Source organism: Oryza brachyantha, chromosome 7 (genome assembly GCF_000231095.2).
Source record: "Oryza brachyantha chromosome 7, ObraRS2, whole genome shotgun sequence".
NCBI lineage: Eukaryota > Viridiplantae > Streptophyta > Magnoliopsida > Poales > Poaceae > Oryza > Oryza brachyantha.
In genome coordinates this window covers 5,709,491-5,721,656 of record NC_023169.2, presented here as the reverse complement: position 1 = coordinate 5,721,656, position 12,166 = coordinate 5,709,491, and the positions used below count along the sequence as shown (strand labels likewise).

At 39.7% G+C, this 12,166-nt stretch overlaps 1 protein-coding gene across 1 annotated transcript; it reads left to right on the top strand.

The window, feature by feature from the left end:
* Positions 1-4,600: 4,600 nt before the first annotated feature.
* LOC107304533 lies at positions 4,601-6,651 on the top strand. Its single transcript, XM_015839112.2, has 3 exons — positions 4,601-4,772; positions 5,643-5,681; positions 5,922-6,651. The coding sequence occupies exons 1-3, from the start codon at positions 4,625-4,627 to the stop codon at positions 6,308-6,310; spliced, it is 576 nt and encodes a 191-aa protein (XP_015694598.2). The 5' UTR covers positions 4,601-4,624; the 3' UTR covers positions 6,311-6,651.
* Positions 6,652-12,166: the final 5,515 nt, after the last annotated feature.

Genomic DNA, 12,166 nt, shown 5'->3' with positions numbered 1-12,166 from the left:
CCTCTCCTGGAACCAGAGAGAGATTTGCTCATCTTCTGCTGTAGGGAAGCCATTTTGATCTGCAAGCTGACTAGATTAGTCCTTTCTCGGAAGAGATTTATACTAGCTGATACTCTGTAGCTTAGAAGCAAGGATGGTTGTATTTATTACCAATGTATATGCAAAGCGTGGTACAAAGAGATGTGATTATACTCTGTAGCTCAGAATTCAGTTTTATGTTAGTTCTGTGCTCTGATGGCATGTAATTATTGACAGTGTACAATGTAAAGCTGTCATAATGTTGACTTAATGAATTTAATATACTACTTGAGTTGCATTAATTGCTTGTTTGATTCTTCATTGTCCTCTTTCTCTATTTGTTTGTTTGTGCAAAATGTGTACTCTGCATGAATCGGGTAGAGTTCAGACTTGAATTCTGAAGATTTTGATTCAGTTATCTGAATAAGTGGAGCAAGAGGGTATGGGACCAATGTTTCGGATTGAATCGTGCTGATGAATCACGAAGATCGAGTTGCTGATATTACTTCGGTAATTACCGGTTTGTTTATGCTATACCAGTAAAGTTTGCTCAGAATAAGTATACCAAACCGAGCAGATGGAATTTTTAATGAGTATGATGAAAGCATGATGGTTTAAATTTCAGGTGGAATATGTATGACAGATTCAGCAGACCCATCACGATTTTGCCAAACTGATTTATTGGCCTCCAGTTAAACAGAACAGAGTACAGTACCGAACTGAAAAACAGTTCCGTTGCGTTGGTCTTCAGACTTCAGAGAACATGTGACATGGACTGTACATATTCAGTACTAAACATTATTTTGAGTGGAAAATCATAAAATTCCCAAAACTAATTCATTAGGCATTAGGTCAGCACAATACAGTATTTTTTCCCTTTCTTTTTTTGTAATTATCTTCAGAAGTAGACACCCACATAGATTTTGCTTCTGACAGAATACTGAAATGCTGTTTGATCTGCAAGCTAACCAGCGATCATGGTCTTGTGCATTAGTCTTGTCTGCCATCATGGACTCCAGTTCTATGAGTCAGAAGATTTTTTCAAAGTTATCTGAAGATTAGGAAAAGAAACGGGGTATCAATTATGAAGATCAAGTAGCTGAATAATCACTGTTTACCGTTTGTTAATTCTGTAGCAGGAATATTTGCTCAGAAAAGGTTAAGTGGACAAAAAACAAGCTTGATGATTTCAGGTGGAATACGTGCGATAGATTCAGTACATCCATCTATCAGGCTTCAAATGTATAGCAGGAGATCCATCTGATAGACAAGGGATAACATATAGGAGCATTGCTGGAGTACATTGATATGTCTTAACCCAACATTTCATTTTATGTGAACCAAGTACTCTATTACTTACATTCACCTACCCAAACTAGAAAAGTTCCCTCAACGTTATCTGGGACTACCAATCTCTGCCACCAAGCTCACAATATCAGAACTACAGGACCTAGTTCAGAGAGTTGAAAACTTCCTCCCAGGTTGGCAAGCAAGACTACTAAGGCCGTGTTCGTTTGCCCCCGATAAGTTAACTTACCTCTCGTTGTCCGCGGGCACGTTTTCCGAACCGTTAAACGATGCATTTTTTGTAAAAAGTTTCTATAGAAAGTTGTTTAAAAAATCATATTAATCTATTTTATATTTTTTTAATAATTAATAATTAATTAATCATATACTAATTTATTAATATATTTTTCGTGACAGAGATAAGTTAACTTATCCCCTCGAGCCAAACGGGGCCTAAATTATGCAGGGCGGGTCGTCCTCGTCAACGCGTGCTTGACAGTGTGCCTGCGTATGCAATGTCAGCACTCGAGTTGCCGAGAGGAATAATTAAAGAAATAGAAAAAAAAAGAAGGGCTTTTGTTTGGACAGGAGAAGAAAAGGTTTCTGGTTCCAAGTGCCTGGTAGCCTGGGACAGCGTCTGCAAGCCGAAAGAGGATTGGGTTTGAAGAAGCTGTAGATTCAAAACAAATGCCTTCTTGTGAAACGGTTGCACAGCCTACACCAGGACAACTCTGTCTGGGGGCAATGGATTTGGAAAGAACTCAAACACAATGCGCCATGCATAACAGACAGACTCGGCGCACACGGGAAGGCTGCTGCCCGACTATAGAGGTTTCACCTCTACCACGGTACTAGACGGGCATGATCAGTGGCTTGATCAATGGCCACTTAGCTGCAAATTCAGTGCACTGTACTCGCATACCAAGGAACCAGAGATCAAAGTAAGCACAGAGAAAGGATTGGAGAATTTTGCTTAGTAACAACACTGTCTGCAACGGCAAGGCAAGGCAAGGCTACAGTTACAGCTACTACAAGCGATGCTCAACGACCTCAACCTGCAACCTGGCCCAGATGAGAGCAAACACGAGTTCAGCTCGCAAGGGAAGAAACTAACAACAATCAAATATATAAACACCTCATGCCGGCAACCAAATGCAGAAACCACAGTTTCATCTGGAAAGAACACGGCCCCGCCTCGTATGCAGAGTTCTTCACTGGGCTCATGTCAAAAGACAGACCACCCACAAGAAGCAACAAGTTCAGTGCTTATCAGTGCATTTTCAGACAATCATGCTTAGGCTGCGTTCGCTAGATGGGATAAGTTAACTTATGCACTGGCACGGAAAACGCAGTAATAGATTAGTACATGATTAATTAATTATTAATTATTAAAAAAAATATAAAATAGATTAATATGATTTTTTAAAACCATTTTCTTATAGAAAATTTTTGCAAAAAGTACACCGTTTAGCAGTTCGGGAAGCGTGCGCGTGGAAAACGAGAGTAGCTTAGTTAGCTAACCTGTGCTGCCGAACGCAGCCGTAGGGCCTGTTTGGGGAGCTTCTTCCAGCTGCATCTTTTTCCAAAAACTGCTTCTGCCAGAAGCTGTCCCAAACAGTCCATAGTTTCTGAGAATCTATAGTTACAGATTCTGAAAAATGAACTAAGAATCCAGAATATGGAGAAGATGTGTTTAGAAGTTTTTCCAGATTCCCAGAAGCTGGCTATACCAAGCAGCTGCTTCTCAGAATCTAAAGCTCCCCAAACAGGTCCTTAGACTGGGTTGGCTGTCCTGATAATAATAAATCAACAAGTGGATTTGCTTTATATAAGTGATTTCGTGTGAGAATATATTATAAGGAAGATGTTAGCTGTTCCATTCATTTCCACTCAGCATCAAGTTTCAGATATTTCCATAAGGTTCAGGACCTCAATCTGAAAATTCAACGCTCAGATGTAATTGGGCTGATGCATTATGAAGATCGAGTGGCCGACATTACCTCAGTAATTACTGTCTACCAGAGTGTACCAGTATTTTATCAGTGCATTTTCAGTCCCAAACGTTGTTTCAGTTCTTGAAGTCTGAATATTTTGTTCAATTGTCTGAATAAGAGGAGCAAAGGGGTATATGATAAACGATTCATATTGGAGTGGGCTGATGAATTATGAAGATTGAGTGGCTGAAATCACATCAGAAATAACTGTTTACCGTTTTGTTAATGCTGCAAATACTAAAGTTTACTCAGAAAAGGCTGGGGCACTGCGTTACTTATCCATTTACTCGTCTAGAAAATTTCTTTTCTGTCAACTGAGTATGCTTGTAATTAGAGATTTGTTTCGGTGTAATAAAAAATTTTGTTAACAAAAAATATCTCGAGATACCGATATCTCGCGGTATCAAATCATGCACATCTTACTTATCTAAATCTAATGATACGAAACGATTTGGTATCTCGAGGATACTTATTGTTGGACCAAAATAAATCTCTTGTATTTGTAGTCACGTACTTACATATAGATTTGCTCTAGTTTAACAAATAACTCGAGGTACCCGGCGCCGCCGCCGTGGTGGCCGAACGGCCGTGAGCGGTGGTGGCACGAGCTCGGCGAGGGCGTGGAGGCGCCGCCGTACAAGCCGGCGCGGGCGAAGGTGGTGGCGGTGGTCGCCATGGTGAAGAACATCGCGCCGGACTACGAGCGCCTCGCCATGGCCATGCAGACGGCGACCAGCATGACGAGCATCATCACGGACGCTGAGGCGATAGCGTGGGACGCCGGCGTCACCAGGGAGCGCGACGCGTACATCGCGCGGCACCCGCGCTCCGCGCCGCCGACCAGCGGACCAGGGCGTGGTCGCTCATGCGGACCCTCAAGCCGGAGGCGGTGAGGATGAAGCGCAGGCAGCCGAAGCCGCCGGTCAGGATCAACGCCCAGGACGCCGGCGATCTCCGCGCAAGAAGCACCGCCACCGCCCCCGCCCCTCCCCCTGCTGCCCCCCGCCCCTGCCGCCCCCGCCCCCGCCCCCGTCGCTGCTCCTGCTGTTCCCGCCCCCGCCGCCGCTGTCCATTTCGCCCCAGGCCACGGCCTCGCCACCGCCTCCGCCGCTTTCCGCACCACCGTCCCCGTGCCTTTTCCCCCCGCCGTCCATTTCGCCCCAGGCCACGGCCTCGCCACCGCCAGCGTCACTATCCACGCCACCATCCCCGTCGCTGTTCCCGCCGCCGTGGCCGCCACCGCCACCGCTGTTCCCGCCCCCGCCCCCGCCACCTCCACTGCTGTCCCTGCCACTGCCACTGCCACTGCTGCAGACTCGGCCGCCATGGAGGCGGCCATCGCCATGATCGAAGCCATGAAGAACAAACTCAAAGATCCAAATGCTCCGTATTTCCCCATGCCGTATCCTCTTCTTCCTCTTGGCACCTTTGAGATCATCCATGACACTGAAGTTGATCTGCATGATGACCCAGGTATGATTATTCAACATATTCATAAAACTATACTTATTACAATTTAAGTTGTACAAAACCACAATGGTTTTGATGTATTGCATATAACCTTGGGTATTATGGTAAAAAATTCTAGATGATTATATAACTTATGAGTAATTTTACAGTTATTGAGTCGGTAAAATTTTAGTGTAAAATTTGGTATCTCCTAGTATACCTAGGTATTAAGAGGTATCAAAATTTTACGCTAAAATTTTGGTGACTCATTGTACCTTCTCAAGGACTATAAAATTGCTCATAACTTGTATATGATTTAATTTTTACTTGTAACTATAGTGGATTAAAGAATAATAGTCAATATTGTTGTTTTATAAAACTCTAGGAGCATAATACCATGGCTATGTGTCATGTACCTAAAATCCTATGGTTTTGTATGATTTGTCTCCTACATCATAATATGTGTGGTTTTCTGAAATTTAGTCTTATCAATATCATATCAACTGATTTTGATTTGTCACCTATATATGTTTTGTTTCATTTATATGTGATGCCGAATTATTACTGACACATGTTTTGTATTGTAAGGGCATTCCCAACCCAATGACTAGGATGGTGTCCATAACATTAAATAAGTTGCCACTTAAGATGAAAAATGATGTGGCAAGTGAATAAATAAGAAAAAAGAATGAAACCATGTCTTGCATAAGACATGGTTTCTACACAACATCAAGGTATCATGTGAGATAAGTAGCATTAAATTTAAGTGTGGAATAGTGGTGTTTGCATTGAAAAAGTAGTGTCTAGTACTAGTTTCTTTGATGATAGCAAGTTTATAGAAATCATATCTAGTGTCATGGGTTAGAAATGCCCTAATAAATCCTTTTGCACCAGAGAACCCAATAATTTGGAAGGAGTACACTCGGATACAAGGTAACAAAGGAACATTTAATACAAAAAAAATTCTTGGAAGTTCAGTAAGATAAACCAGGGAAAATATTTAGTCTGAATTTGAGGTTACATAGGAAATGCCGGTCAAACTAATGAAGACCCTGAGGAATCAAGTTCTTCTATCTAACATTAAGTTTTGCTCCATTGTTCATAATTTAATTTGATCTTTAACTGTGTCATTGACATGAATGCAATGGTGGTATATTTATATATCCATGGCAGGTAATCTTGTGTTGAAGCGTGCTGGGAGAAAGAAGGGTGGTGTAGAGATGTACAATAACGTGAAGGAGGAAGGAGAAGGCAGTAGCAGCGGCGGCCCTAGGCGTGGCCGTCTTGTGATGGAAACGAATGCACAAGCTCAAGCTTATTATCGCAGCCTGCGCAACAATGGCGCCTCAGCTGGTGGTGCTGCGCAACAATATATGGCCCTGCCGTCGCTGCTGCCGGACGTCGTGCGCGCGCGCGGTCGCCGTGCCGTTGCTCGATCGCGCTCCGGACGGTCAGCGCCGCCGCGTCCGGCAACATCCTCGCCGGAGCTGGGCATGCAAGATGCAGTGAACCAGGTACGTATGTTTTTCAGAACAGCATTTCATGCAGTGCAGCAGAAATAATTAGAGTGCCACCATATATAACACAATTGTACGTAGAGAGCTTTCTGATGGAATTTTTCTGGGCTTGGGACCAGTCAAACAGTACTGTAACACTAACACCCCTAAGCATGATAGCACCTGAGTTTTGCAAGCTAATGCAGCATTATTAAACAGTGCTAATTAGCAAATGCCCTCCAGGGAATTTGGAAACTCCTAGCCAGTGTGTTTTCGTCGCTGCTGATTTGTGCAGATAGAGGCTAGCTAGTCATCTATAACTGATAAAGTGTCTAATCTGTGTGGAAACTTTGATTAAGATATTCAAAATTTCAGATGCAAATGCAATACAGATATGAGGAACTATTTTGCATGCACATGTTAACTCCTGATTGCAAAAGGCACACAGACATATAGTTTCAGATGTTCCATATATTCAAGGGTTTGAATCATCATGAATCATAAAAAGCAAATGAATGGTTCTCATCCAACTACCAAAGTTACCGATAAATGTATTTTCAGGCACCCATTCAGAATAAATGTATTTCCAAACAATCAGTGAGAACTACTGAAGCGAATTCTAAACATGCTGTCTTTTGTTTATCTTAAAGCGATAACCGGAAATTCTTTCCGCGAAAATAAGATATATTGCTTGATTATCGATCGATTGGGTTACCATGTGTTAACTTTGTCTGCATTAGATTCATCAAGAATATCTGGGATATCATTACTGTGTTCAGCCAGATATTTGTTTTCAAACCATCTGTCAAGAGCCGATATATTATCATCATCACCAGCCAGCATAGGGAAAGTTCCTGCAGAATAAAATTTGCGGTGTTCAAATACCTCATCATATATACTAGAGAACATGAAATTAATTTCTATGGATTACAAATATTAGATATACCTGTCTCAGTTCCAACTTCATTATTGGTGTTGTCATCACCAATCTTAGAGCCATTAGACATAACTGAATATAGAGCTGGAGAATTCCGATGTTAATAAATCATACATTGTGAAGACAATTTGATCAACAGTAGCATACCTGTACTGTGATGTTCCAATGAATTCTCCTGTGTAGTAAGCCCTCCCCAATTTTCAGGGTCATTGGTTAGCTCTTGATTTCCATATGTCAAAACCATAGCATTTCAGAGTCATCATATACAATTTGAAGTAATCCAATGTTAGATTTCAGCAGTATTCAAATGCGTATTAGACAAATAAGACATAGATCTAAAAAGGGAAAGTAAAGAACTTTTACGATATTTTTGAGTCAGTTACAATGGATAGGGGTTTTCTTTACAAGAGTAAATTTTATCATTTATGTCAAGAAATCTGATACCTAGGAAAAAAGGTTGGGCGTTCAAAACATATAATAGTGGCAACTTTTGTAAAGACTAAGAACATTACTTGTGTATATAACGGATCTCTAATACATAGATACGACAAAAGAAGCACATATAACAGTTCCAACTTCATTATTGGTGTTTGTCATCACCAACCTTAGGGCTATTAGATATCCCTGAATATGGCGTTGGAGAATTATGATGTTAATGAATCATACATTGTGAAGACAATTTGATCAACAATAGCATACCTGCGTGATGTTCTAATGCACTCTCCTCTATAGTAAGCCCTCCCCAATTTTCAGGGTCATTGGTTAGCTCTTGATTTCCATCTGCCAAAATCATAGCATTTTAGGATCATCATATACAATTTGAAGTAATCCAATGTTAGATTTCAGTAGTATTCAAATGCGTATTAGACAGGTAAGAGATAAATCTAAAAAAGGAAAAGTAAACAACTTTTACAATATTTCTGAATCGGTAACAGTGGATAGGAGTTTTCTTTACAAGAGTAATTTTTTTCATTTATGTCAAGAAGGAAAAAATGTTAGGTGTTCAAAACATATAATAGTGGCAGCTTTTGTAAAGACTAAGAGCATTGCTTGTGTATATAACCAATCTCTAATACATAGTTACAACAAAACAAGCACATATAACAATTCCAACTTTATTATTGGTATTGTCATCACCAATCTTAGGGCCATTAGACATCACTGAATATATAGTTGGAGAATTCTGATGTTAATGAATCATACATTGTGAAGACAATTTTATCAACAAGAGCATACCTGTGTGATGTTCTAATGCACTCTCTTGTATAGTAAGCCCTCCCCAATTTTCAGGGTCATTGGTTAGCTCTTGATTTCCATCTGCCAAAATCATAGCATTTCAGGATTATCATATACAATTTGAAGTAATCCAATGTTAGATTTCAGTAGTATTCAAATGTATATTAGACAGGTAAGACATAGATCTAAAAAAGGGAAAGTAAACAACATTTACAATATTTCTGAATCGGTAACAGTGAATAGGAGTTTTCTTTACAAGAGTAATTTTTTTTCATTTATGTCAAGAAATCTGACACCCAGGGAAAAATGTTGGGTGCTCCAAACATATAATAGTGGCAGCTTTTGCAAAGACTAAGAGCATCACTTGTGTATATAACCAATCTCTAATACATAGATACGACAAAACAAGCACATATGCCTCTTTCCAACTATATTGATAATGTCACCTCAATCTACAAAGTTTCCCCTTGCCTAACTATTACTTCTTTATTAGAAACCCTTGATCTCACAAAGGGCTCCATTATCTCTACCACTACTCCCATTATCATGTCATGTTCTGACATGATCAAAGGAAAGTTTATTTCCTTCTCTTACACACTTTTCCTAAAAACCACATTCCCACAATACTTTTAAAAACTAACTAAACTCCTTAGGACTTTGCCAGAATAACAACAACATTGTATTGTGATTGTAGGACCATAGAAAATAAACACATGGAACAAGCAGAAAAAGTTCACTAATTCATTTTGACAGCTTGGCTTCATCGCACCTCCTATGAAACTAAAAGTGACCTTTGGACCATGATTCCAACACTGCCTCCTCAAATCTTGAACTATATGTGTACCATCCTCTCTATCAAGTCAACCAATTCCTCCCTTCATACAATGTGATGATGGACATTAGTGATATCTATCATTTTCTTATCAACACTGATACAGTTCATCAATGATGCTCTTTTCTTTATTTTTTATGACAAAAATCCTCTCCATGAACATCAATGCACAACGTGGGAGGACTCATCATATTCAGGTGTTTCTCAAGCCACATCATGGAAGAGTGGTCTGGCAGTGTGAGGATCTAGGAGGTGGAGAGGATGGACCATGCTGACGTAGACCATGGCCTTTCAATTTCAAGATGACTACTATAGGCTCGTAGCTGCTATTGTGACAAGACATTTAGGTCATGGGCCAAACCGACTAGTGTAGAGCCTGAACATGGTGGCTAAGGCAGAGCAGTAAAAGTTTGTGGGATGTGTGGGGTGTAAGAGGTACCACACCTGCTAAAACCATGCAAATCTAGCATACAAAGCTATCAGCTATGGTACTCAGCCACACCTTATTTGTTGCCCATCCACCACTAGAAAATAGACACATGGCTAAAGATTTCTTCCCAAAAATGATTCGACCACATATAGTAGTCTTCATTGCAACTCACGATATTAGACCCAATGTTGCATGAGTCATCTAGCAAGTATACTTGTACAACATTATGCATCCTCGATGGGGAATCGTATTTGGCACTTAAAGAACAAACTTGGCCAAACAAAAATATAAGCAAGTAGTCATGCACCCCACAAAATATCTTTGATACTTCCCTTCATACAGATAGAGGAGTCGGTGGGAATTTGCAGATTGTTGTGAAGTAGGGATGAAAATGGGTTGGATTTTGATCTGATCTACTCCTAATCCGATAAATGTGAGGATATAGTAAGTAGTTGGTAAAATCCAGCAATGTTGAATAGGACTTGATATTCCTAAAGTTCGATGGATGTGGATTATCCAACTTTTGTGTATAATTAATCGATGAAGTGCTATTTGGATAATCCAATTTTCAAGATGATATGATCCCACACCGTATGTTGAGCAATACACCATTGTAGTCAATTCAAGTGGCTCATCTATATTTCTAATCTTGACATTCTCTCATGAGTTTAGAGACTATTCAACACATTATTTGATCCTAAGTTGCCACTTATTATCTTTGTTCTATTATTTGTATATTCACGTACTATAACCCGACACGGTACCATTACCGACATCCACACCAAATCCAAATCCATGAAAAAAAATATGGTGTAGGATATGGTAAGAGCGTTATTTGTCCGAATCCGATCTGGTTTCATGCTTAGTATAAGGGATTCAACCTACGGTTGTGTCAAAGAAATCCTTTTCCTTCCTCAAATTGGAGGGATATCGTAAATCTAAATTTCAGAAAGGCTAGAAATCTACCGGAGGATGATAAGATCGACCCTTCTTGCCGGTAAAGAATGACATGCACTTTCCTCTCCCTAAATGGTAGTAGAGTTAATTTCATCATAGATCTTATTATGTTCGCTTGACGAGGGAGTCTCATGAGTGTAGTAGGAAACAATCTGGTAAGCTTGAGTGGATTGAGCAAGATCTAAAATACTATGCTTGTGAACAACTCTTATCTCAATAAGTGGGTTAATTTTTCTTTCATAGACGCAAATCAATTAGGAATGAACTTATCCTTTGCGGTACGACTTATGGATAGACAGTCGGTTTGATCAATTCAGTTTTCATGGTATTCTTAAAGTTCATCTTTTACAAAATAGAAACCATGTTGCATGTTTAAAAAAGAAAGAATATCAATTATGTTTTGTTGCCTTTGTTTTTTACTAAACAAATCTATCCTTGGGAAACAAGGTCGCTAGAGGTTTGTGATGAAATGATGCATGATTGTGAATTACTTAGTTGACCCAACCATGTAGGCCACGCAGGTCCCCAACAATAGATTGTAGGAGTCACACAAAGTTATTCACATGCTTCTGTTCCCATTCTCCAATGATGGATAAAGCCCCTTGATATGTTTTTCCTTCTTTCATCACATAAGTACAAGAATTTTATAGTTGAGGATTTTATGTTGATCGCTAAAATAGAAGAAAAAGATCTCTTTGAAAAACCTTGGAACTCCTCTCTTAGTACATCCCATGTTTCCTTTGACTTGTGGATCTCAAATGGATACGATCCCGTCCTCCGCATCAGTGAACAAGACCTATTTCATGGACCCTTGACCAAACATTTAAATATTTGTAGTTGACTATGAAAACATATCTCTACATCCTCGAATTTAAAGAGAGATTGAGAAGGATTAAGAATCTTAATTTTTGCGATCATTCACTATAAAGATATGAAAGGGATCAAGAATCCTAATTCTTATGATCAATCACTCTCTAGAATCTTCCTCTTCCATGGAGCTTGTAGACTTTCTTTCTTGTGTTAACTATATTCTTGCACAATTTAGGCGATAGGTTTCTTCTTTCTCTATTTGAGAAGGAGGATCAATCTAACTTGCACTATGTTTAGCACATTGATTTTCATGTGGTCCAATTCTCTTCTATCTCCGAATCTCATTGTTGTGCCTCTAGGTGCTAATGGATTTGACATCACTAGTTCCTATTTATCTAGAGCACGATTGCATAGAAGTGTATACCGTCCATCACCATCAACTAGTTAACGGGCTTACTGATAGTTTCCTTTTCTGGAGAATTTCAATAAATTACAAAATCCATTACATTCTCAGTAATTACAACCAATTGCATTTTCCAACAAAAATAGAAAATTACTATAAAAATGGAATTTACATCCAAAATAGACCTAAGAAAGCATGATGCAGGATCCTAGGTCATTTGTCATTAAAGGTCACCTCACATATAATGAAGGAAAAATAGTCAAAGAAGGGATGGGAGATGTTTTCCATGTGAAATCAGAAAAGAGCGGACAAAGATA

Coding starts and splice junctions, on each gene's coding strand:
- LOC107304533 (XM_015839112.2), top strand. CDS start 4,625: ATGGAGGCGGCCATCGCCATGATCGAAGCCATGAAGAACAAACTCAAA. Junction 4,773..5,642: donor TGATCTGCATGATGACCCAG/GTATGATTATTC, acceptor CTTTTGCACCAG/AGAACCCAATAATTTGGAAG. Junction 5,682..5,921: donor GGAGTACACTCGGATACAAG/GTAACAAAGGAA, acceptor TATCCATGGCAG/GTAATCTTGTGTTGAAGCGT.